The 27,703-nt window shown below is 43.8% G+C and overlaps 1 protein-coding gene across 6 annotated transcripts in view; it reads left to right on the plus strand.

Moving 5' to 3' along the window:
• The window catches only part of ctsl.1 (cathepsin L.1), a 54,160-nt gene that overhangs the window by 4,050 nt on the left and 22,407 nt on the right, over nucleotides 1-27,703 (plus strand). For 3 of the 6 annotated variants that reach the window (XM_059949236.1, XM_059949235.1, XM_059949234.1), the window contains exons 2-4: nucleotides 1,855-1,933; nucleotides 19,646-19,743; nucleotides 26,414-26,556. In XM_059949236.1, the coding sequence (XP_059805219.1) occupies nucleotides 19,647-19,743; nucleotides 26,414-26,556 (240 nt within the window). In that variant the 5' untranslated portion in view covers nucleotides 1,855-1,933; nucleotide 19,646. Of the gene's footprint in view, nucleotides 1-76; nucleotides 104-1,854; nucleotides 1,934-19,439; nucleotides 19,552-19,645; nucleotides 19,744-26,413; nucleotides 26,557-27,703 lie in introns of those variants that run through there. The other 3 variants (XM_059949237.1, XM_059949238.1, XM_059949239.1) reach the window with 3 other exon arrangements.

Consider the following 27,703-nt stretch of genomic DNA (forward strand, 5'->3'; position numbering starts at 1 on the left):
CGCATGGGCTAGCCCGTCCTAGCTCCGGTCCGTGGAGTTCCCCCCCCGCATCCTGATGCTCAAAAGCGATGAAACTGCCCGTTTCTGCACAGATGATCTGAAAGTATGTGGTGCTACGGTGCCAGACCCACGTCCACTGCCGGATTGCATGGTACAGAGTAGATTTAGCTAAATTTGTCGGTAAGATTGACCTGTTAAAAGGAGATTGGCAGGGCCCGCTAATTTATCGTGCCGCTGAAACCTCTGCCTCTGTTACACCGGACCATTTCTGCCAGCAATCCATCATGGCATTTGGAGTGAGTATCGCACCTGCAACATCCAAAGACCTCTGACTCGTGAGGCTTATTTAGTTGACCCGCTGGTCCATTCCACACACGGAGACTCGCCAGCGCGTAATTACGCGTTTAGGTGCGGCCCCGTTGACCCTTGATTTGCCCGAGTGTGACTTCGGAAAGTCGGTCACCTGTTTGGCCAAAGTCGTTGGCCGGGGTCGAGTGCGTCCAGCTGATGCGAAGGACGAGGCAGAACATTCCTTCCCTGTGCCCGATACGAAGCGGCAGCTTCGGCGCTTTCTTGTTTTGGCCGATTAGAATCCGAATTCCCCACAGTCCACTAGATCATAAGACATAGGGGCAGAATTCGGCCATTCAGCTCGTCGAGTCTGCTCCGCCATTCCATCATGGCTGATCCCGGATCCCACTCAACCCCATACACCTGCCTTCTCGCCATATCCTTTGATGCCCTGACCAATCAGGAAACGATCAACTTCCACTTTAAATATACCCACGGGCTTGGCGTCCACCGCAGTCTCTGGCAGAGCATTCCACAGATCACTACTATTGCTAAAAAAAATCCTGTTCTAAAGGGTCGCCCCCTCAATTCTGAGGCTGTGTTCTCTATTTCTGGATACCCCCACCTTAGGAAACATCAATTCCTTATCTAGTCCATTCAACATTCGGTAGGTTTCAATCCAATTCCTCCAACCCCCTCCGCAATTTTCTAAATTCCAATGAGTACAGGCCCAAAGCTGCCAAGCTCTCCATGTATATTAACCCCTTCGTTCCCTGAATCATCCTTGTGAACCTCCTCTGGACTCTCCCCAATGACAGCACATCCTTTCTGAGATATGGGGCCCAAGACTGTGGACCATACTCCAAGAGTGGCCTGACTTGTAAAGGCTCAGTATTATCCCCTTGCTTTTATATTCTATTCCTCTTGAAATAAATTCCAACATCGCATTTGCCTTCTTTACCACAGACTCAACCTGTGAATTAACCTTCTGGGAGACTTGCACGAGGACTCCTAAGTCTCTCTGCACCTCTGATGTTTGAATCTTCTCCCCATTTAGATGATAGTCCACACTATTGTTCCTTTTACCAAAATGCATTATTATACATTTCTTAACACTGTATTCCATCTGTCACTTTTTTGCCCATCCTTCCAATTTGTCTAAGTCCTGCTGCAATCACATTGCTTCCTCAGAATTACCTGCCCCTCCACCTGTCTAACTTTGCCACAAACCCATCAATTGCATCACCTAAATCAATGGCAAGCAATGATTCTCTCTCCCTCTCCCTCTCCATTGAAAGCGGCTCAGCACACTTAAAACAAGGAGAGCTGGATGGAGACAGTTACAGCACAGAAAATAAAAACATGGGTGCACATGGGCATGCAGTGACACTTAAGTTTTTTTCAGTTCTTCCCACCTATATCGTTGAGTGGTCCCACCCTCTCCTTAGTTCCCATACCAGGCTGTAAGGAGATGTGATCAGTGTTGGGAAGGGCTTTCCCATAGTGAACAGGTACCTGTGATAAGTTTTTAAACCATCTTTTAAACGCTGTCTCCTTTTTCAGGTGGGCATACAGAATCTGAGAGATCATTCCAGCAGAGGAATGCTGGGGTTGTTCCTCAATCAGCAAAACAAAACGGAGTGTGAGTCATCAAAGTTTTGGGATGGACGGTAGTTTTTGATCATGGTGTCTGGGGGCCTTGCTATTGATTGCATGGTGGCTGGTGGTGTGAGGGGGTGGTGTGAGATGCTTTTGCTGAAGCAAGGGGGGGGGTTGAAGGTTGATGTTTTGCTGCCGCGTGTGTGTGGGAGGGCTGATGTGGGACTTTGGGGTTCCAACATTTTCTGTCATTCATTCTTTAGGGGTTTTTCTCTGTTTCATGGATGTCTATGAAGAGTAAGGATTTCAGGTTGCATTCTGCGTACGTTCTCTGATATTAAATTGAACCAGTACATTTACCTTGAACATCTGAAAGATGGCACTTCAGACAGTAAAACTTTCCATCAGCACAGCACTGGAAGGTCAGATTGGATCACACTGCTCTAAGATTCTGCTAAATCATCAGCAGCCAAGCCGTGCAGAGGTATAAACGGAAAATGAGCTGGCTTTGCAGAATAATATGTGTGGGCTGCAGATTAAACAGACCAAAAGCAAAATAATGCAGAGGTAGGAAATCTGAGATTAAAATAGAGCACTGCCAGAAATGCTCAGTAGTATCTGCCGATAGGGAGAGAAAGGGGCAATATTTCAGGGAGGTAAACTTTTATCCAATAGAGGCTTAACCACTCTACGGTCCCATAACCACCAAACACATTCAAATCTAGGTCACCTCAGCAAGTGTTTGCAATGGGCCCTTTCAATAACTTCTTGTCAGCAAGAAAAAATGTTAAACTGTAAATCCTATTTTGCCAAGCTGAAAACATCTGGATTTTATGGTTAATCATAAAGAGTACAATAGTATACACCTGCCACATTCATCGAACAGAATCAGATTTAACTTCACCGACTTACCTCGTGAAATGTGTTAACACTGCAGTAGCAGTACAGTGCAATATATGATAATATAGAAAAAACTGTGACTTATGTATATATTATACCTCAAACAGCAGGTGGGGGTATGGAAATGGAAGAGTCAGAAGACCAGGGATGGGGTGTGGCATCCATCTGTCTTGAAGGACAATGGGCGATGATTATCATCACAAACCTGGGTGGACTGTATAGAGATCCTGAGATGCCCAGTCGTCAAGATCCCCTCTCGGCCTCACCAAAGGAAAGCTTATGAAGCAATACATTTGGCACCAGCTTGGCTGCAGGAGCTGCCGGAAGGATGTTCAATGATGTCCAGTCCCCTTGGGGCTCCACACCACACTTGCTGTCTAAGTTTACTCCCGTAGCCTTCGTCTCCCAAGGGTGCCCACAAGGCAGTGGAGGTATTCACTCATTGCTGGGGATCTGGTTTATGAGCACCAGGGCATGTCCACACCCACAGTGGGCCTGTGTGCTACATGTGCAGGGGACAGACCCCCTCCCCATCCTCTGTAGTTCAGCCTGAGTCCGAAAGGAGTTCAGTTTCCATGTGTCACCAACAAGGAGGCACCACATGAGGCTTGCTACTGGAGAGACAGGGAGAGGCTTTCACATTCAGCTCTCCTTTTTTGGGAGACTGCTAGATGGTGGTGGAAGCTGAAAGCGAGAGTGGTGAGCAATACCCACTACACTACCACACCAGATGCATCAAAGCAGCCATTTTGGGAAGTCTGAGATATCAGAGGTGGCTGACATAAGAAAGCCCTACCAATGGCTGGAAATGGCAGGGCTGAGGGACAGCACAGAGCACAGAGCATTCATGGCTGCACAAGAACAGGCATTGAGCACGAGAGCAATAGAATCAAGGGGTCTATCACACCGGACAAGACCCAAGATGCAAACTATGCAAAGAATCCACTGAAACCATCCAGCACATCGTAGCAGAGTGCAGGATGCAGGCAGGGACAGCATACACTGAACAGCACAACTAAGCTGCAGGAATTGTGAGGAACATCTGTGCTGAGTATGGATTAGACACTCCCAAGTCCAAATGGGAAACTCCAGAGAAGGTAGTGGAGCTAACGTCAGAGCTAAGATCTTGTGGGACTTCCAAATACAGACTGATAAGCAGGTACTGGCCAACCAACCAGACACTGTAATACTGGACGAGGAACAGTAGAAAGCAATAGTCATGGATGTGGCAATCCCGAATGACAGTAACATCAGGAAGAAAGAATGTGAGAAGCTGGAGAAAGGCCAGGGCTTGAAAGAGCAGATGGAAAAGATGTGGAAGGGTTAAAACCAGAGTAATCCCCGTGGTGATGGGAGCACTTGGAGCTGTGACACCTGGACCGGGAGAGTGGCTCCAGCAAATCCTGGGAACAACTTCTGAGATGTCGTTCCAGAAGAGCACACCACTAGGAACAGCAAGGATACTGGACTGAACCCTCAAGCTCCCAGGCCTCTGGTAGAGGATGGGAGATTGAGGGAAAAATACACACACACGCACACACAAGGGCTGAGGAAAAAAATGATATATACAAACGTTTGCACATATATAGCTCAATAAATAAATAATGCAAAAATAGAAATAAGAAAGTGGTGTAATAGTGCTCATGGGTTCAATGTTCAGGCAACAGTAACTCATATAAGCCCACCTTACAAGTGTGGAGTGAAGAAGAGCATCTCTGGATGCACAAGACCTCGAACCTTGAAGTGGATGAGCCACAGCAGCAGATGACCACACCTGGAGAGGGTGAGGGGTGGTGGGGGGAGAGAAAATACCAGAAGTTAGAGAAGTCAGCATTCATGCCACGAAGGATGAAGCTACCCAGATGGAATTAGAAATGTGGCTCCTCCAGCCTGAAAGTGGCCTCTGCCACGGACAGACATTTCACACCGGGAGTGGGAAGTTCATCGAGGTGGCTGGGTGCATTCGCGTGGGTTACACGAGACTTACAGTTTCTGCAGCATCTCTGCGTTTATGATTTGTACCGCTTGTCAGGAAGGAGGGGACAATCAAAGAGCTTGTGTTGATAGTAAATGAGATGAATTTCTTTTAAAACGTATCCATTTATTGATTGAGAGCCACACCATCCAGCAATACTGAATTTGCTCCTAGCCTAATCACGGAAAAATTTTCAATGATCAATTAACCTACCAACTGGCACATCTTTGGACTGCGGGAAAAAATGGGAGCACCCGGAGGAAATCCATGCTCTCACGGGTAGAATGTACAGACTCCTTACAGACAGTGAATTGGCCATTCAAGCATTAAAAGTACTTTTATTTGTGTTTATTTATTTAGAGATACAGCATGGAGCAGGCCCTTTGGCCTAACAAGTTGCACTGCCCAACAACCTTCCTATTAATCCTAACCTATTTAGGGACAATATACAATGACTAATTAACCTATTAACTGGTGTATCTTTGGACTTTGGGAGAAAACCAGAGCACCTGGAGGAAACCCATGCAGTCACAGAGAGAATGTACAGACTTCTGACAGATAGCAGCAGAAATTGAACCTCAGTCGTCTGAACGGTAACGAGTTGTGCTAACCACTACACTATGCTATGTGCTATGTGTGTGAAAGGTCTACTTACTAAAAGGTTTACAAATCTGAGGGGATTTTATGGTGTAGATTCTGAGAGGGTTTCCCCACAGTTCAGGAAAATAGAGCTATAGATGAAAGGAAACCCATTTGAAAGTGAAAAATAGATAATTTCCTCTCTTGTGAGGTTGTAAATATTTAGAATTCTTCACTTCAGGGAGTTATGGATACTGATCTTTTACTCTCAATGCTGCGATAGATAGATTTTTGGATTATAAGGCAATCAGAAGTTAGGCGGCAGGGTAGCATAACTGTTATCACAACCCTTTACAGAACCAGTGACCCAGGTTCAATTCCCACCACTTTCAATAAGGAGTTTGTACGTTCTCCCCGTAACCGCGTGGGTTACCTCCGGGTGCTTCAGTTTCCCCCCCACAGTCCAAAGACGTACTAGTTGGTAGGTTTGTTGGTCATTGAAAATTGTCCCAGGATTAGAACATTAGAATATTAGAAAGTTTCTGACCAGAGCAGGCTATCCGTGCTCCAGGTGACTTACCTACCTTCAGACCTTTCAGTTTCCCAAGAACCTTCTCCCTAGTCATCCCCCTCAATAGTGTCTAAAGTTAACACAAAGTGCACTGCAGATGCTGGGGTCAAAGCAACACGTACAGCACAGAACTCAGCAGGTCAGGCAGTATCAGTGGAAATGAGCTGTCAACGTTTCGGGCCGAGACCCTTCGTCAGGACTGAAGGTGGGGGGCAGGGGCCCTATAAAGAAGGTGGGGGGAGGGTGCGAAGGAGAAGGCTGGTAGGTGCCAGGTGAAAAACTAATCAGAGGAAAGATCAAGGGGTGGGGGAGGGGAAGCAGGGAGGGTATAGGCAGGAAAGGTGAAGGAGGAATGCAAGGGGAAAGCACTATGTGTAGTAGAAGAAGGCGGAATCATGAGAGAGGTGATAGGCAGCTGGAGGAGGAGGCAGAGTGAAACTGGTATGGGTGAAGGGAGAAGGAGGTAATGATCAGAAGTTGGAGAATTCAATGTTCATACGAAGGGGCTGGAGACGACCCAGACAGTATATGAGGTGTTGCTCCTCCAACCTGAGTTTGATCTCATCATGGCAGTAGAGGAGGCCATGTATGGACATATCCGAATGGGAATGTGAAGGAGAGTTGAAGTGGGTGGCAATCTTTCCTCTTACTGGTTTTTCACCTGGCACCTACCAGCCTTCTCCTTCCCTCCCTCCCCCCACCTTCTTTATTGGGCCCCTGCCCCCTCCCTCTTCAGTCCTGACGAAGGGTCTCAGCCCCAAACATTGACTGCTTGTTTCCACGGATGCTGCCCGACCTGCTGAGTATCTAAAGTTATATACTTATTATTGAGGGGGGACGGCCACAGGTGTAGTCGACACTGGCTGTGCATTTCCCTTCCTTCTCCTGACAGTCACCCTGTTACTTATCTCCTGCAACCTAGATGTGACTACCTCCCTGTAGCTCCTGTCAATCACCTCATCATTCACCGGTATGAGTCAAAACCCATCAAAGTGCAGCTCCAAATCCTTGATACGCTCTTTCAGGACCTGTAGCTTGCTACACTTGGTGCAAATATGTTTATTTGGGAGAGTGGAGGTCTGTTAGACTTCCCACGTCCCACATGCAGTGCAAAACACTGCCCCTGGAGCCATTCTCACCACACTCTGAGGTAAGGGCACGTTCGGCCCAGCTTTGTGGGCCAAAGGGCCTGTATTGTGCTTTAGGTTTTCTATGTTTCTATGTAATAGTCAAGGAATGAACAAGTAAGAACACAGAGCGAATAACTTACAAGACGATCCTTCCTCACCCACGCTTGATCTTGCTTCAGCTGATTGGCCAAAGCCACTCTCAAGACTGCCACACTCCAAGTGAATGGCTGCTCCCGCTTGAAGTTGAAATATTCTTATCGGCTTTTCCTAATGAATCCCTCTTGCTGATTGGTCGCTCCTCAAATCAGAAAAACTGCCTCAAAACTCTGCCAATAACCACCCTGATTAAAAGTAGCTCATTTCATCCCCCCCCCCCCCGCTGCGGATTGTCCAATTTTGATCATATTTTTACACATTTGCATATAATTTTAGCTCATTTATTTTATTCTGAATACTTCTTGCATTTATACAGGACTTTCTTAGTCTATTACTGATGATTTTCATCCTATTCTGAAGCATTTGCATTTTTGACGTGTATAATCAGTTTATGTAATAATGTGTTATTCTCCACCAAGGAGTTTGGACAGATGAGCCTGAACTGTTCTAGGGTCTCTTCCCCCCTCATTCCTTAGTTTAAGCAGTCCTCAACTACCTGAAGCATACACTTACTCAGTAGATTATTGCCCTTCTGTTTCAAATACAACTTGTCCTGGCAGTACAGGTTCTATCTGCCCCAAAAACACCCCAGTGTCCCACAAACCTATGCCCCTCTAACCAACACCATGTCCCTCGAGGTCTTTGTTCCATTGATCTATCACAGAGCGAAGACGCCTGTGCGTGTATTTGTTTAACGCGTACTTGATGTTGCACTTCAAGAAGCGCATGATACTTCACAAATCAACCAAATGATGATTGGAGCTGATGGACCTGTTGCAGCCTTCATCCGCTTTCAGAGCCGTTGAGTTCGAAGGGACCTCGTCCACCTGTTCCACCATTGAGGTCTTGGTTGGATTGTTCTTTGTCACCCTCAACCTTACCGCCATGGGTGACCCTACCAGGAGCATAGCTCCACATGGCATTGCTCTCGGGATCTCAGGATCACACAAGCTTCTCCACCGTGACAAGGTGACAATCCATGGAGAAGAACTTACACCATGATTAGGCTAGGGTTAAATTAGGAGTTGTTGGACAGCATGGCTCGGAGGGCTGGAAAGGCCTATTCTGCGCTGTATTGCACTAAGTTTAAAAAAATATATTGACCTGGCTTCACCTATAACCAGCTTGTACTCTTTCCCCTCCACCCATCTTCTTATTCTGGCTTCTTCCTCCCTTCCTTCCCAGTCCTGATGAAGGGTCTCAGCCTGAAATATTGACTGCTTTCTCCCCCTCCATTGATGCTGCCTGACCTGCCGTGTTCCTCCAGCATTTCCGTGGTCTTGCCCAGGATTTCTGGCCTCTGTGGAATCCCTCGTGTTTCTAGTTAGAGGCTTGGAGCTGTAAAGATCAGATCACCCACGACTTCATTGATTGTGAAGCAGGTGTGGTGAGGGTCACGTGTCCACCACCTGCTCTGACTTTGACGTGTTTCGTCATGGACTTCCCATTCTGAAACAGCATCAGGTTTATGATAAACCGTTGCAGTGGAAGGGATACATCAGACAGCCAAGTGTGAAATTCAGCAGCTCCTTCATCATAACATCTCTCAAATGAATCTCCTTATGTCAGCAAAATGGTGAGTTCCTGTAATGCTCTGTCTGACTTTCTTTTCCCCAGTTTTATTGTTGAAACTTTTCAACCATAAGTAGTTTTACTTTCAATATTACAACATGCTCCCTACATTTTAATGCATGTGGAGAGCAATGTAGAAAAACAATAGAGCAGAACAGACTTGTAGCGGTTACTTGAAAAAACAGACAAATCATGGAGGGACTGAGTTTGGGAATTTACACCATATCACGGGCTTCCAACTAACTGAGTTCCAAGTTGAAAAAAGGATGTTCCATCCGTTAATACGAAACCAGCACAGACGTGTGATCAAAATTAGTGACTTTTAGCAAAACTGGTGAAATAAGCAAAGTTCGTGGTCCACAAAAAATATCCAAACCCTGCTCAGTCTGTCCCTCACTAAACAAACAGCACGGAGAGTGAATATGTGATGATACTCACACATTTCAACTAGGTCCCCAACTCACATGACAAATGACTGTAACCCATTATTAACATACAACACAAAATACAATACTGAAAGAAAATAGATATGTGGCTTCTACAAGACCATTTGGCCCTCTCTTCATTATGCCTGAACACTGATAGAGTCATAGAAAAGTACAGCACAGAAACAGGCTCTTCAGCCCATCTAGGTCATGCTGAACCATTTAACCTGCAACATGCTTGCAAATTTTCTTTGTACTCTTTCAACCTTATTTCTATCTTTTCTATAGGTAGGCGATCAAAACTGCACACAATACTTGCAATTAGGCCTCGCCAACACCTTCTATGACATCCAATCTCCTGTAATGAAGACATATATTGGAATTATATTAAAATGTATGTATATATTTCTGATATAACTTTGCAGACCAATTAAACACCACATTTTGATTAACGGACTAGAGCGTAAGTCCGAATCCTGCATAGCAGTAAAGGATTGAAAATCAGTTGTAAATTGTCTCTGGAGCTACTCAGTCTTGATGAAGGTCTTGACCTGAAAAGTTGACTGTCCATTTCCCTCCATAGATGCTAACTGATCTGCAGCATTTTGTGTGTGTTACTCAAGGTTTACAGTACCTGCAGTCTCTTTTCTTTCTTGGGCCCAACATATCAATGCAGCTACAAAGTAGGCACAATCGTGGCTATACTTCGTCAGGACTTCGAGAAGATTTGGTATGTCACCAAAGACACTCGCAAATTCCTACAGATTTACTGTGGACAGCATTCTCCCTGGCTGCATCACGTCCGACTTGGGGAACGGGAACGGGCACTGCACAGGATCAAAATAAGCCGCAGAAAGCTGTGAACTCAGACAGCTCCATCAGGGACACTAGCCTCACAGTTTCGAGGATATCTTCAAGGAGCGACACATCAAAAAGGCAGCATCCCTCATTAAGGATCCCCATCACCCAGGACACTCCATCCTCTCATTGCTACCATCAGGGAGGAAGTACAGCCTGAAAGCATAAACTCAACGATTCAGGAACAGCTTCTTCTTCCTGCCATCCGTTTTCTGAAGACATTGAACTCATGAACTCTACCTCACTACTTTACTTCCTCTTTTTGCACAATTTATTTAATTTAACTTTAAAAAAAATATATATACTGTATATATATATGTTTTATCGGTGCATATCACAAGTTCTCATCTTGGATGATGCCAGCCAGACAATCTCTGAAGATAGTGGCTGATGTCACCTGTTATGTTCAAAGTTCGAAGTAAATTTATTATAAAAAGATATATTTGTCACCAGAAGCAGCCATGCAATTATTTTTCTTGTGGGTATGCTCAACAAATCAACAGAATGGAGCGCGAAGTGCAGAAACAAATATCACTGTGATGATTGTACGCTCTAGTATCAATTGTTTGGTGACAATAAAGTAAAGTAAAGAATGTAAAGTAAAGTAACTATAACAGCACCAATGAAAGATCAACCAGATTGCAGAAGACAACAATACAAAATGCAAATATAAATAAAAATAAATAAATAATGAGAACATGAGATAATGAGATAAAGAGTCCTTAAAATTAGATAATTGGTTGTGGGAAGATTTTGATGATGGGGCAAGTGAATGTAGTTATTCTCTTTTATTCCAAGAGCTCAGCAGAAGGCCATTTCTATAGAAAAAAATTGCCAAGAACTATCATGGTCATAGAAAGATCATGATTGGACATGTCATACAATATGAAACATAATGAATAAATGACTTTGCTTGGCTAAAGGTAATTTGTAAAATCCTCTTTTTGAAAATGTGTGTTCACCACGAAAATATTGATGCTCGGGAATGAGGAGTTTCTCATGAGGGCTTAAGTCAGGGCGTCAAAGGTTACATGGAGTAGGGAGGAGAGTGGGCTTGGCAGCATGAATCAGTCATGATGGAACGGTGAAGCTGACTTGATGGGCTGAATGGCCTCATTCTACTCCTGTGTCTCATGACCTTTCCCTTTGCATCAAAAAAAAAAGCACAACAGCAATAAACCTGGATGGACATTTCAACATTGGTTTGTAGGTGCATCAGGCTATCCAGAAGGCAAATGGAATGTTGGCCTTCATTGCCAGAGGGATTGGGTTTAAGAGCAGGGAGGATATGCTGCAACTGTACAGGGTACTGATGAGCCCATACCTGGAGTACTGTGTACAGTTCTAGTCTCTTTACTTGAGTAAGGATATACTGGCTTTGGAGGCAGTGCAGTGGAGGTTCACCAGCTTGATTCCAGAGATGGTGGGGTGGGGGAGGTTAGACTATGAGGAGAAGTTGAGTTGCTTGGGACTGTACTCGCTAGAATTCAGAAGAATGAGAGGAAAGCTTATAGAAACATAAAATTATGAAAGACATAGATAAGGTAGAGGAAGGAAAGTTGTTTCCACTGTTAAGTGTGACTGGAATTAAGGAACATAGCCTCAAGATTTCGGGGAATAGATTTAAGATGGAGATGAGGAGGAGCTGCTTTTCCCAGAGAGTGGTGCATCTTTGAAATTCTCTGCGCAATGAAGCAGTGGAGGCTACCTCGGTAAATACAAATGTTTGTATTTTTAAGACAAGGTTGGATAGATTTTTGTACAGTAAGTGAATTAAGGGTTATGGGGCCTCCTATGATCCTCTCAGCCTTCTATGAGTCCCTTGTAGGGACTTCCAGTTCAATGCTTGGCTGTTCCCATAGCAGACAGAGATGCAGTTTGTCAGGATGCTCTTAATGGTGCTCCTGTAGAATTCAGTTAAGATGGAGGGGGAGCCTTTCTTTCCTCAATCTTCAGTGGATGAAGTCTTTGGATATCAAAGGGGTGATGGGCCAATGGTTGAAGTGGTGGATATCAAAAGGAAATGGTCCAGTGGGTGAAGTTATTGGACATCAAAGTGGAAATGGGCCAGTGGTTGCAGTGATGGACATAAAAGGAATATGGCCCCAATGGGTGAAGTTATTGGACATTTAATAGGAAATGGTGCAATGGTTGAAGTTATTGGACATTTAATGGGAAATGGTCCAATGGTTGAAGTTATATCTCACATGCAGGTAAATATTCGTGACTATAGGAATTCAATTGGTCAATCATCTCAAACACTGCAGGAGAATATCCCAGGGTGAACTCTGTCCAGCACTGACCAGCCTTCCATTATAAAGTCAGAAGTGGGCATGTTCACTGGTATTTAGTTACTTTGTTTAGAGTTACAGCAGGGTCTTTCAGCCCAATGAGCCACCACTGCCCAGATACACCCGTGTGATGAGTTAACCTACTCACTGGTATGCTTTTGGAATGTGGGAGGAAACCAGAGCGCCCAGAGGAAACACATGTGGTCATGGGGGAACGTACAGACTCCTTAGAGACAGCGGACAATCTGAACCCGGTTTGCTGGTGCTATAATCGCGTTTCGTTAACCACACTGTTCTGCTACATGGTACGATGATTGCAAAATGCTTAATTACATTTGAGACCCTTCAGCCAGTGAAAGAGTCTGTGCCTGCGTGCAGCAGCAGGATAAATGAGATGTATCAGTGTTTTAAATGCAGGGTCGGCACAGTAGCTGAGCGGTAAATGCATCAATTTACAGTGTCGGAGACCTAGGTTCAATTCCTGCCGCTGCCTGTAGCGAGTTTGTACGTACTCCCCATGAGCTCATGGGTTTTGTCTGGATGTTCCGGTTTCCTCCAAAGACGTACGGCTTAGGGTTAGTACATTGTGTGCGTGCTATGTTGCCGCTGGAAGCGTGGTGACACTTACGGTCTGCCCCCAGCTCATCCACGGACCGTGTTAGTCATTGAAGCAAACCGCTAAGTTAAATCTCTCTTTAAAGAAAGTTATTTGACAATTCTGAGTTTGCCCCTTGAGGAGAGATTAAGGAGAATGGGACTATAATATCTGAAAGTTAGAACAGTAGAAGTTACAAGATGCTTATAGGTTTTGACAGCTTAGATGTAGCGCTTGTTTCCCCTGACTGCAGCATCAATATCCAGGAATCACAGTCTCAAACTCAGCATGGTCCATTCAGAACTAAGATGAAAGGACATTTCAACACTCTTCGGGTAGTGAATTTTTGAAAAATGGATGTTTGGACAATGAGTTACAAAGTTCAAAGTTTAAAGTACATTTATTATCAAAGCATGCCCACTATGTATAAGCTTAAAACTGGTCTACTTACAGACAGTCACAATAACAAAGAAACCCAATAGAGCCATTGAAAAAGACCATCAAACACCCAATACGTAAAAAAAGAACAAATCGTGCAGACAATAAAAAGTAGATAAATAACACTCATAATTAAAGTTCACAAAAGTGAGTCCAAAAGGCCAGTTTATCACTGCATTCAGTTCAGGAGCCTGTTATTGCAGGTCACAGCCTCAGTTCAGTGCAGAGATGAGTTAAGCTTGTGGTTCAGTGAGCTGAACGCTGACCCTGACAACCTAACCTTTTTAATCTGGCGATATGCTTAAATCAGCCAAACGTTGGCTTGTTGCTTGCCCTCAGTCCTGGGCCCTGCCTCTTCAGCTTGACCCCGAGTCCATTCCTGTAATGGCCAAGCATTGTCTTATTCCTCAGTCTCAGGCCCAGGCACCACTACCTCCACTCAGCCCAAAACCCACCTTTTCAATCTGGCGCAGTGCTTAAATTAGCCAAACATGGTTTCCTCCCCGCTTAGGGGCCTGGGCCCTGCTTCTTAGTTTTGGCCCCAAAGTCCACTCCTGGAGTGGCCCGGGACCCATCTATTCTTGATCCAAGCAACACACACAAAATGCTGGTGGAACACAGCAGGCCAGGCAGCATCTATGAGGAGAAGCACTGTCGACGTTTCCGGCCAAGACCCTTCGTCCTGAAACGTCGACTGTGCTTCTCCCTATAGATGCTGCCTGGCCTGCTGTGTTCCACCAGCATTTTGTGTGTGTTGTTTGAATTTCCAGCATCTGCAGATTTCCTCCTGTTTTTTTCTTGATCCAAGCTTTCTTTTAGAGAAGAACATCTATTGTTGTTACCTCTAGGTGTGATGTTTCAAACTCACTCCTAGTAGCCTTTCCCATAGAGTCATAAAGCACTACAGCATAGAAGCAGGACCTTTGGCCCATCTAGTCTGTGCCTCACTGTTATTCTGCCATCAGCCCATAATCTGGACCATAATCCTCCCATAGCCAAATAACACACAGAAATAAAGTTCATGAAAGTGAGTCCACAGTGACGTAGCCAGTCCAGGAGCCCATCAGTTGCAGTCCACAGCCTCGGTTCAGCACACAGATGATTCAGTTTAGCCAGGTGACAACTCTCAGACACCTATTCCTAATTATGCTTCGAGTAGGACCTCACTAAGGAGCAGCAGACAATTGTCTCCTGCAATTTGGGGATCTCGAATCCACTGCCAACCAATCTCATAGTTCCTTTACCCCACACCTCTTGTTCCTACCTCCTACCTAAGATCCATAAAGCTGTAGACCCATTGTTTCTGCTTGTTCCTGCCCCACTGAACTATATCTGCATATCTTGACTCTGTTTTATATCCCCTGGTTCAGTTCCTTCCCACCTACATCTGTGACACTTCACAGTCTATTGATCTCAATATTCCTTGGCCCCAATCATATATTTTCACTATTGATGTCTAGTCCCTATACACCTCCATCCCTCATCAGGGGGGCCTTAAATTTCTCTGCTTCTTTCTGAACAACACACTGAACCAGTTCCTCTCCACTACCACTCTCTCCGTCTGGCAGAACTTTTCCTCACCCTCAGTAATTTCTCCCTCTGCTTCTTCCACTTCCTTCAAACAAAGAGTGAAGCCATGGGCACTCGCATGAGTTGCAGCTTTGCCTACATTTTTGTCAGCTATGTGGAACAGTCTATGTTCCAAGCTGACACTGGTATCACTCCCCAGCTCTTCCTACGCTACACCAACGACAGCATTGGTGTTGCTTCCTGCAGCCATGCCAAGCTCATCAACATCATTATCTTTGCCTGCACCTTCCACCCTGCCCTCAATTCGCTCTGTCCATTTCCGACACCTCCCTCCCCCTTCTCCATCTTTCTATCCCTTAGGATTGTCTACCTACTGATATCTTTAGTAAACCCATGGATTCTCACAGCTACAACTACAACTCTTCCCACTCTGTCACTTGATAAAAATTCCACCCCCTTCTCTCAGTTCCCCTGTCCACCACATCGACTGTCAGGATGAGGTGAAGGGGAAATCATGCTTGACTCATTCTCTGGAATTTTTTGAGGATTTAACTATGAAAATGGACAAGGGAGAGCCGTGGATGTAGTGTACCTGGACTTTCAGAAAGTCTTTGATTAGGTCCCACATAGGAGATTAGTGGGCAAAATTAGAGTACATGGTATTGGGGGTAGGGTACTAACATGGATAGAACATGGCAGACAGGAAACAAAGATTAGGGATTAACGGGGCCTTTTCAGAATGGTAGGCAGTGGCTAGTGGGGTACCACAAGACTCTGTGCTGGGACCGCAGCTATTTACAATATACATTAATGATTTAGAAGAAGGGATTAAAAGTAACATTAGCAAATTTGCAGATGACACAAAGCTGGGTGCCAGTGTGAAATATGAGGAGGATGTTAGGAGAATGCAGGGTGACTTGGACAGGTTGGGTGAGTGGGCAAATGCATGGCAGATGCAGTTTAATGTGGATACATGTGAGGTTATCCATTTTGGTGGCAAGAACAGGAAGGCAGATTACTATTTGAATGGTGTCGAGTTAGGAAAAGGGGAAGTACAATGAGATCTAGTTGTCCTTGTTCATCAGTCACTGAAAGTAAGCATGTAGGTACAGCACACAGTGAAGAAAGCTAATGGCATGTTGGCCTTCATAACAAGGGGAGTTGAGTATAGGAGCAAAGAGGTCCTTCTGCAGTTGTACAGGGCCCTGGTGAGACCACGCCTGGAGTATTGTGTTCAGTTTTGGTCTTCAAATTTGAGAAAGGGTATTCTTGCTATTGAGGGAGTGTAGCTTAGGTTCACGAGATTAATTCCCGGGATGGCGGGACAGTCATATGTTGAAAGATTTGAGCGACTGGACTTGTATACATTGGAATTTAAAATGATAAGAGGGGATCTGATTGAAACATGTAAGATTATTAAGGGATGCTGGGGAAGTCCAGAACCAGAGGCCACAGTTTAAGAATAGGGGGTAGGCCATTTAGAACGGAGTTGAGGAAAAACTTTTTCACCCAGAGAGTTGTGGATCTATGGAATGCTCTGCTTCAGAATGCAGTGGAGGCCAATTCTCTGGATGCTTTCAAGAAAGAGTTAGGCAGAGGTCTTAAAGATAGCGGGGTCAAGGGATATGGGGAGAAGGCAGGAACAGGATACTGATTGTGGATGATCAGCCATGATCACATTGAATGGCGGTGCTGGCTCAAAGGACCAAATAGCCTACTCCTGCACCTATTGTCCATACAACCCTGAGATTCATCTTCTTGTGGGCATACACAGCAAATCTATAGAATAATAACAGGATCAATGAAAGGTCAACCAGAGTGCAGAAGACAACAAACTGGGCAAATGCAAATACAAATAAACAACGAGAACTTGAGATAAAGAGTCCTTAAAGTGAGATCATTGGTTGTAGGAACATCTCAATGATGGGGCAAGTGAGTGTGGTTATCTCCTTTTGTTCAAGAGCCTGATGGTTGAGGGGTAGTAACTGTTCTTGAACCTGGTGGTGTGAGTCCTGAGGCTCTTGTACCTTCAATCCGATGGCAGCAGTGAGAAAAGAGCACAACCTGGGTGGTGGGGATCTCTGATGATGGATGCCACTTTCCTATGACAGTCTTTCACATAGATGTGCTCAATGGTCGGGAGGGCTTTACATATGATGCACTGGGCCGAACCCACTATCTTTTCTCGAATTTTCTATTCAAAGGCATGGTTGTTTCCATACCAGGCCAAGATGCAGCCAGTCAATACATTCTCCATCACACAGCTATAGAAGTTATTAAAATACAATTCAAATGAGTTAACAAAATATAATTCAAAATGAATGTCATGGAGTGCAGTGCAGGTAACCAGCTCGCTGTCCTAGTGATGAGGCCTCGGTGGTGGCAGGGTATTCATTAGTCTCACAGCCTGAGGGAAGAAGCTGTTACCCAGTCTGGCAGATCTAGTCCTGATGCTCCTGTACCTTCTTCCTGATTGTCTATTGTCTGTTGTCTATTGAGGCCTTTTATTCCAGAACTTATGAGATGTCCTCCTTCTTCAAAGAAAGGGACTTTCCTTTCTCCAAAATCAACGCTGCCCTAACCTATGACCTCTAGTTGCAGTCCCACCCAACAGGAGTAAATACATGTACTTATTTGGTTCACAAAAGTTCCTATGGCATTAGCTCCCATCAACAGCACACTGGGGTTCACTATTCATCAGAATCAAAAACAGAAGCAGGTCTCATGTCACCTGCATATATCGTAAAAATTGTTGTTATGAGCAGCAGCACATTGCAATACATAATAAAAACTAATTTACGGTAACTATGGTAAGAAATTTATGGGAACATCATAAAGGACTCCTCCCATCCTGCTGTCTGCAAGGACTTAATACGTTCTCCCCATTACCACATGGGTCTCCTCCAGGTGCTCTGGTTTCCTCCCACAGTCCAATGTAATGGTTTCTCTGTAGCAGCAGTGTTTGGGTTATGACTAGAGATAATGGGGGCTTTGGAATGTACGCTGGCCAATGAGAGGCATGGTGTTCTTTCTTATGTACCTGAGAAAAGGGATTTTGCGGTCTTTTGTCGGCGACAGATGAGGAGAGTAGATACGAGTGGAGTGAGCTTGTAGACTGCCGGATGGAGTGGACTTGGAGTGAGGGTCAGAAGGTCAGTAACGTCATAAAGGATTCCTTCCATCCTGCGCACGGACTGTTTGAACTGCTTCCGTCTGGTAGGCGCTTCAGATCCCTCCCGACTAAGACTAATAGGCACTGGAGAAGTTTTTTCCCTACTGCAGTCACTTTGCTGAACAGTTAACTGCCGGTTAACTGTCGGCTAACTATTACTTGGATTGCACTACTTGTATGTATAATCTATATTTTCATTTATATTTATCATCTGTTATGAGCAGAGAGACAACATCTGCTGGAAGTAAATTCCTTGTAATGTACAGGTACTTGGCGATTAAAGTCTGATTCTGAAATATATATGAGGGGTGATTGATAAATTCATGGCCTAAGGTAGAAGGAGTCAATTTTAGAAAATCTGGCACATTTATTTTTCAACATAGTCCCCTCCTACATTTACACACTTAGTCCAGTGGTTGTGGAGCATACAGATCCCATCTTTGTAGAAGTTGGCATCTTGGACCTCCAGAAAGTGGTCCACAGCACAGGGTGATTGATAAGTTCGTGGCCCAAGGTAGAAGGAGAGGAGTTATTAACTTCAAACTTTCTGCACCATCACTCAAAGAGTTGAACTGCAAGTGCCTGTAATGAGAACTGTATAACTATAAGTAGTGCAAAAAGAGAAAAAATGTAGTGAGGTGTTATTCATGGGTTCAACATCCATTCAGAAAATTGATGGCAGAAGCTGTTCCTGAATCACTGAGTGTGTTCCTTAGGCCTCTGTACCTCCTCCCTGATGGTAACAATGAGAAGAGGCCATGTTCTGATATCCTGGGTGGTGGGGTCCTTAATGATGGATGCCAACTTTTTGAGGCATCGCTCCTTGAAAATGAGTTTACAACTCGCTGCAGCTTATTTCGATCCTGTGCAGTAGCTGCCTCCACCCAAACAAGATGGTGGAGCATCAGTTAGAATGCTCTCCACAGCACATCAGTAAAACTTTGTGAGCGGCTTCTCTCAGCCAGTGGCTTGTAAGCTACGGCGACAGAAGTAGATCAGGGATAGACTGAGGAATGCCTTTCCCAGTCTGCAGAGCACAGTGTGAAGGAATGCTCTGAACACGGCCAGATAAGGACAGTAGTTACTTGCATACACACAGAGCTGGGTTCAAATTAATGCTTGGAATAAGGAAGTGCACTTCTAAAGAGAAAACTTTTGTGACTTGTACGAAACAAGAAAAAAAATCAAATGTTATTTTTTCAAATGAGAATACTGTCACATTTCCCAGCTATTCATCGGCATTTATCTGGGAAATTGCCCGTTGATTCATGCATTTCCTACCATAGTCATGTGATTTGTACCACATTAAAAGGAACCACCCATTTCCTCTTTTTTTTAACTCAGCAAGCAAACATGACAGATGGCAAGTTCATGTGTATAAATACTAGATTTCTTTCGATTCCTGCACTTGGGGTGTTATTTCACCGCAGACTAATCTGAACAGCAGTTTGGCTCACAGAAAACCTTGGGTGAGAATGACCATTGCTGCTCCTCTACAAATGTTCCAACTCACACTTTTTAAAACTTTGAACCAAATAATTTGATTTCAATTCTTTAATCTAGAATGAAGCTTTTACTACTGACGATGGCTTTGACATTGCCAAGTGCCGCTAGCTCCTTGGTTGAAGAAATGGAATGGCTTGCCTGGAAAGAAAAGTTTGGTAATTATAATTATTTTGCTTTATCTTGTGCACATTTAGCTGTGAAATGATCGCTGCACTAACCTGTCCGTGTCTTGTGTGTTTTGAACTACCCACTTCTGTGAGTGGATGCTGTACACCAAGTCATGGATTCTTTGAACAATGACAACAAGACGGCAGAATACTAGGTTAATGACAAGATTTCTAGTAGTGTGGAGGAACGGAGGGATCTTGAGTTTAACATCCATAGATCCTTCAAATTTGTCGTGCAGGTCAATAGGCTTGTTGAGAAGGTGCCTGATATGTTGACCTTCAGTATTTGTAGGACTGAATTCAACAGCTGTGAGGTAATGTTGCAGTTCTACAAAGCCCTGCTTAGATCACACTAGAGTACTGTGATCAGTTCTGGTCCCTTTATTATAGGAAGGATGTGGAGGCTTACGAATGGGTGCGGAGGAGATTTACTTGCATGCTGCCTGGACTAGAGAGCAGGTCTTACGCTAATAGGTTGAGTGACCTAGGGCTTTTCTCTTTTGAACGAAGGAAGATGAGAGGCAACTTGAGAGAAATGTACAAGATGATAAGAGGAATCGATCAAAAGGGTACTCAGAGACTTTTTTGTCAGGGCTGAAATGGCTGAAACAAGAGGCATAATGTTAAGGTGACTAGAGGAAACTATAGGGGAGATGTTAAAAGTAAGTTTTTTTACATGGAGATTGATGAGAATGTGGAATATGCTGGCAGGTACATTAGGAGCATCTACAAAACTCTTGGATAGACACATGGATGAAAGTAAAATGGAGGGCTATGTTGGTGGGAAGGGTTAGATTGACCAGAGACTAGGTTAAAGGGTTGGCACAACATTGTGGGCTGATGGGCCTGTTCTTTGCTGTAATGTTCTATGCTCTATGTTGATGAACAGAGGGACCCCATGATACAAGTTCATAGTTTCCTGAATGTGACAACACAGCTAGATAGGGCAGTGGACCTCATTCAGATTTATGTACTGTATCATTATAATATAACCTGAATAAAAATTCACAGCAGCACCTCCACTTCCTAAGGAGATTGAGACAAGTGAGGCTCCCCCCGCACCCCACCAATCTTCCCTGAATTTTACAGGAGCACCATTGAGAGCTTCCTGACATGCTGCATCTCTGTCTGGTATGGGAGTAGCAGAGCATTGGACTGGAAGTCCCTACAAAAGTCTCTGAGAATGGTTGAGGGAAGCATTGGTGTCTCCCTACCATCCATTTGGGACCCTTATCAGGAGAACTGCACACGCAGGGTCCTTAGTGTTAAGAATCCCACCCATCCATCCAGCATCCTCTTTGACTTTTTCCAACAGGCAGGAGACTCCAATGCATTAAAGTAAGAATAGTCAGGATAGGTAACCGTTTCTTCCCTCAAGGCATTAGGCTTCTGAACTCCCTTTTTCTTTTTAAATCTTTTTATTAGTTTTAAACAAACATAAATGAAACATGAATACAAAATGTTTGAGAGTACATAATTAATAGTTTAAATAGACACTTAGATATGTAATAATAAAATATATAACCTCTCAAACCCAGAACATTGATAAACAAAGAAGTAAAAAGAAAAAAAAAGAAAACCCCCCCCAAAAAAAGAGAAAAAAAAAGCAAAAAAAAAACACTAACCAACATGGGCCATTGAATAATATTAAGTACATATACAGTTGTGCCAATAACTCCGAACCTCCATCCAATTGATTAAGGATAATATAAATAAGGTTCAGGAAAAGACAATTCAACTCATGTGAAAATGTTGAATAAAAGGTCTCCAAGTTTCTTCAAATTTAACTGAAGGTTCAAAAACCACACTTCTGTGTGATCTGTTTCTGGATGATAACATTATGTCCTTTGAACAGCTATCTAATAAATATAATTTACCTAAAACCCATTTTTTTAGATATTTGCAAGTTAGAAATTTTTTGTATAATGAGTTACAGTCTTTTTCGAAAGAATGTCCATTGGACATTACAGATAGAATTTTAGCCCTTAATCCTTATCAAAAGGGTTTAGTAGCCATCATTTATAAGATGATCATGAATTTACAGTTAGATGTATCAGAAAAAATTAAGAAGGAATGGCAAGAAGAGTTACATTGTCCTATATCTACTGAGCAATGGGAAAAAATTTTATTATTGGTAAATTCGTTCTCCATTTGTGCTAAACATGCCCTAATACAATTTAAGGTTGTACACAGAGCTCATATGTCTAAGGATAAATTGGCTCGATTTTATTCTCATCTTAACTCAACCTGCGATTGATGTCATTCTGATGTTGCATCTGAACTCCCATGCCACATCACGTTCGAAGTGTCACCTGTATAGTGTACTGTACCCTACCATGTTTAATTTATGCACTTTACTTTGTTTATCTCTGCTTAATTCATCTGTAGGTTTAATTCGTACTTTCCAAGTTATCGTGTCTTATATTTGTGTTGAGTGTACTGGAGTGCTTTACACCCCGGGCCAAAGAAACATGGTCTCATTTGGTGGTACATATATATATATATGTATAGTTAAATGACAATAAACTTGACTTGATCAGAATGTTAAGTTGTAGCATTATACAACAGCATAGTTTGGCTACACTGTGAGTATTGTGTGCAGTTCTGTTCACCACAGTATATTAAGGATGTGAATGTACTGGAGAGAGTGCAGAGGAGATTCAGCAGGATGTTATCTGGTCTGCAGGGTTTTAGATATACAGAAAGATGGGATAGGTGAGCTTGTTTTCCCTGGAGTGAAGGAGGTTAAGGGACGAGCTGATAAAAGTCTACAAAGGTACGTACCTTATAATAACTTTTATGTCTTGCAGTGTACTATTGCCATAAAACAACATTTTTCATGACATACAGTACTGTACAAAAGTCCAAGGCGCCTGTAAAGTAAGTTCTGTACAGCAAAGATGCTTTCAAAGTCATGAAATTTGCTAAAGTTGCTAAATATCAAAGAAATTATTATAAAGAGCAGTAAACAGTACAAAACTAAATCAAAGTGCATGGGAGTGCGTGGAATGGGCTGCCGGTGGTGGAGGCAGATACGATGGGGTCTTTTAAGAGTCTTTTGGATAGGTACATGGAGCTTAGAAAAATAGAGGGCTATGGGGAAGCCGAGTAATTTCTAAGGTAGTGTTCAGCACAACTTTGTGGGCCGAAGGGCCTGTGTTGTGCTGTAGGTTTTTTATGCTTCAAATCAATATTTGCCTTTAAAACTGCATCAGTTTTCTTAGGTACACTGTCTTGCAGTTTTATAAGCAAATCTGTCGGTAGGTTGTTCCAGGTATCTGGGGGATGTTGCCACAGTTCCTCTGCGGACTTTGGCTGTCTCGCTGGCTTCTGCTTCTCCAGGTAATCCCAGAGGGCCCCGATGATGTAGAGATCACAGACCTGTGGAAGCCATGCCATCGGAAACAACGTTTAAAACATACAGGGTCCAAGAGTTCTGCACATAATGTATTTCAGTGATAAGAAACTCAATTCTCATTCTGGAAATTACAAGAGGCATAGGCAAGATAGACAGAATCTTGTTCCCATGGTATGTGTATCAAAAAAAAGCCCAGGAACAAACCTCTTGGCCCATCTAGTCTGTGCCGAACTGCTAGTCTGCCCATCGATCTGCCCCTAGAATTAGCCCTCCAAACACCTCCAATCATTTTTTAAATGTTGAAATCGATCCCTCACCTGCTATTTCTGTTGGCAGCTTGTTCTACACTCTCATGTTCTGCTTAAACATTTCACCTTTCATCCTTAACCCCATGACCTCTGGTTCTAGTCTCACACAATTGGTAACCTTCAATATACCACTCTCACAACATCTTCTTTGTGAAGAAGCTCCCCCTCAGGTTCCCCTGAAATATTTCGCCATTCACCCTTAATTTATAAACACTGGTTCTAGTCTCACTCAAACTCAGCACGCTTACTTACTGCCTGTTATGCCGATGGTGTTTTGAGCAGCAATGAAGGTCCTCCATCTTTGGCAGTGTTCAGGGCTTCCCTCATCATGTCAGTAGTTTCCAAGATTAACAGCCTGTCATATGAAGAGTGTTTGATGGCTCTGGGCCTGTATTCACTGGAATTTAAAAGAATAAGGGATGACCTAATTGAAATCTAACGAATGGTGAAAGGCCTTGATAGAGTGGATGTGGACAGGATGTTCCGTATGGTCAAAGGCATAGAGGAGAGTCAAAGAGCAGAGGACACAGACTCAGAATAGAGGGGTGTCCTAATAGAATGGAGATGAGAAGGAATTTCTTGAGGCAGAGAGTGGTGAATCTGTGGGATTCTTTGCCACAGGCAGTTGTGGAGGCCAAGACTTTATGTATGTTTAAGGCAGAGGTTGATAGATTCTTGATTGGTCAGAGTGTGAAGGGATACGGGGAGAAGGCAAGAGATAGGGGCTCAGAAGGAAAAATGGATCAGCCATGATGAAATAGCAGAACTGACTTGATGGGCCAAATAGCCTAATTCTGCTCCTATATCTTATAGTCTTATAATGTTGTATACGTCCATCAAATTTCCCCTTTCTCTCCTAATATGGACAAGTGGATCCAGAATAAATGGGCTGAAGGTTTAGTATGGATGTGATGGGTGAACGGTCTCCTTTCTGAGCTGTACAGTTCTGTGATTCTATGACTAAACATTGCTGTATGGTAGTTTGAACTGAGCACAGTGTCACAGTGGCCCAGCTGGTAGAGTCATCGCCTCAGAATGCGAGTGACCTGGTTTCAGTCCTGACCTCAGGCACCGTCTGTGGAGTGTTTGCACATCCTCCCTCTGGTTGTCTTTGCGTGCTCCAGTTTCACCCCACATCTCAAAGACGTGTGGGTTTTCAGGTTTATTTGCCACTGTAAATGGCTCCTAGTGGGGGGGGGGGGGTAGGTGATGTACCAGAATGACTGAGGAGTTGGTGAAAAAGTGTGGAGGATTCAAGCTGGGATTGGTGTAAACTTTTGGTTGAGTGCTGGGACAGACTAGATGGGCTGAAGGGTCAGGTTTCATGCCGTATCTCAGTACAATTCTATAATAAATCATCCTGACATCCTTCATTTGGAGTTTTATCAATTAACTTCTGGTACAGAGCTACGTAAAGAGATTTAAAGAGACATCCCCCTGGGTCCCCTCCTCCTTCCCTTTCTCCTATGGTTCACTCTCCTCTCCTATCAGATTCCTTCCTCTCCAGCCCTTTACCTTTTCCCACCCACCTGGTTTCACCTATCACCTCCTAGCTAGCCTCCTTCCTCTCTCTCCCATCTTTTTTTTCTGGCATTTTCCCAGTCCTTTTCCGTCTTAAAGAAGGGTGTTGGCCTGAATTGTCAACTGTTTATTCATTTCCACAGATGCTGCCTGACCCGCTGAGTTCCTCCAGCATTTTGCATGTGTTGAAAGAGATTTAATTGTTCATAATACTCTATAAATATTATATATATTTTCTAATAGCAAGATATTTTCCAAAGCAGATGAAGGTTAAGGCAAATGGAGGTCGGTCCCTAGGTTGATTCTTGCTTTGGTACACTTGTTGATTGTGCAGGGCTTGCACAGACTCTAATACCCTTCCCTTGGACAACATTAGTGGCGTGGCATGGACTTGCAGCTTGGGCAGCTGCCGGTCTTCCTTAATAAAAAAACCTTGCCCAGGCTTGTGCCCTGGAAACTTTCCAAGGTGCAAATCCATGGTCTATCGAGACTAATGGAGGCCTATCCACACAGACTAGGCCTGCATTCCATCTGTAATGTTTATCTCGAGCACTTGGACATCAGAAGAATATAAGACATAGGAGCAGACAGGCCATTTAGCCTATCGAGTCTGCTCCACCATTCCATTATAGCTGATTTATTATCCTTTTTAACCCCATTCAATCAATGGCTCAATTTAATATAAGAAAATGTATACAATATACAACCTGAAATTCTTATTCTTTGCAGACATCCATGAAGCAGAAGAAAACCCGAAAAAAATGGACAGGAAATATCAGAACCCCAAAGTGCCCCAGATACATGCAGCAGAAAAATCATCAACCCCACCCCTGCCACCACCACCCACCATGCAAGCAATAGCAAATCACCACAGGGGGACCGTCAAAAACTACATCTCTGACAGGCTCTCTGTCACTAATGAGGGAGAGAGTGAGATCGCTCCTACTACAGTGAGAGTGGAGTCAAAGCAGCTTGCTGTTTCGATGAGGATTGGAGAAAGGGAGAGAGGGAGAGGGAAAGAAAGAAAGTGAGAGAGAGAGAGTGGGGGGAGAGAGAGAGAGAGCGAGAGAGAGAGAGAGAAAATCTATCAATTGGACTACTTCTTTTGCCTTAAAAATACCCTTCCATAGATCAAACAGGCCTTCTTGTATAATTTGGATTATTTGTCTTGAATGCCAGAGATCTAGCCCTTAGCAGATTGCAAATCTTTTAGTTCATCCATGGCTTTTGGTTTGTTCTGGTGTATTCTCACCATAGATCAGTTCACTAAATCAAGTCATAATAACCTCTTAAATCTGATATATGGTCAGTGATCTGATGCACTAATTTTACTTCTCTCTCCACAGAGGCTGCTTGACCTGCTCAGTACTTCCAATCTCCTCTAGTTTCATTAGCTCCATTAACGTTCACTCCACTTCTGAGGATACAGAGTGGCTGGGCATGTTTTGTAACCCTGTTCCTTTCATTCAAGGTAAAACCTACTCTTCAGCTGAAGAGGTAGCCCATCGTAAAGACATCTGGCTGAAAAACCGGAAGGTGGTTATGCTGCACAATATGAAGGCAGACAAGGGCTTGTCCACCTACCGAATGGCAATGAATTCCTTTTCTGACCTGGTAATTCAACATCTATTATTTTCCTGAACGGTGCCTTTATAGTACAGCTTAAGCAGGTGATGGGGTGGAGATACGTCTCTACCAGAGGAGGTGAAAAGTGCTCCTTCCCTCCGCCTGCCTGCAGCTCATCCTTGGGCAAAAGGTAGCACCTGCTGAGCCTCCCTCCCACTCCATCACCAATCAGGGTCATGAGAAGCCACAGGAATAGGTGGCGGATGGTCGTACGGACAGCTGGTGACCATCCCAAGTCCTGGCTATGCGACCACTGACACCAGGCAGAATCTTTGAAGTGTATTGAATATGGCTGCAGTCACCTGTCTTTTAAAGGCACTGCCCAGAAGAAGGCAATGGCAAACCAGTTCTGTAGAAAATTTTGCCAAGAACAATCATGGGCATGGATAGCGAAAAGAATAAGAACAACAGCATGAAGGAGATCTTCCCCATAGGCACAGATTAAAGATAAATGGAAGACCATGATTGCCCATGTCATACAACATCGCTTGTGATGATGATATTATTACTGATGATGATTATAATGATAATGATGTTGATGATAATAATGTTGATGGTGATGATCATGATGGTGATGCTGACAATAATGAGGATCATGATAACGATTGTGATGATGATGATGATAATGATGGTGATAATGTTGATGATGAAGATGATGATGGCAATGAAAATGATAATGATAATGATGATGATGCTGATGAAGATTATGATAATGACAATGATGATGATGATAGTGATGAAGATGATGAAGATGATGATGATTAACATGGTTGCTAGTGGTTTGTGTGTTGGATTGTGTTATTTCATTGCTTCAAAAGAGAGAGTGATGGAATTCCAAGATTTATGCTCTGACTACATTTTCTTTTAACACCAGTGGGCTATCTTTGTTGCCTCCACCTATTACTTCCCAGCCTCAGAAACCATTTCTACTCTTTTTTCCTCATTCTCAGTTCCTCACCTGGATCCATCCATTGTATACTCTTCCAGCTGCCTTGGGAAAGCAGCCTAGGTAATCAAGGATTCCCCTCACCCTGTCAATCTCTCTTCTCCCCTTGGCAATCAAGCGGAAGATGCAATAGCTGGAGAACATTTCACCAGGCTTAAGGACAGCATCTATCTCACCATTAAAAGACTC

This window comes from Hypanus sabinus, chromosome 24 (genome assembly GCF_030144855.1).
Source record: "Hypanus sabinus isolate sHypSab1 chromosome 24, sHypSab1.hap1, whole genome shotgun sequence".
Lineage (NCBI taxonomy): Eukaryota > Metazoa > Chordata > Chondrichthyes > Myliobatiformes > Dasyatidae > Hypanus > Hypanus sabinus.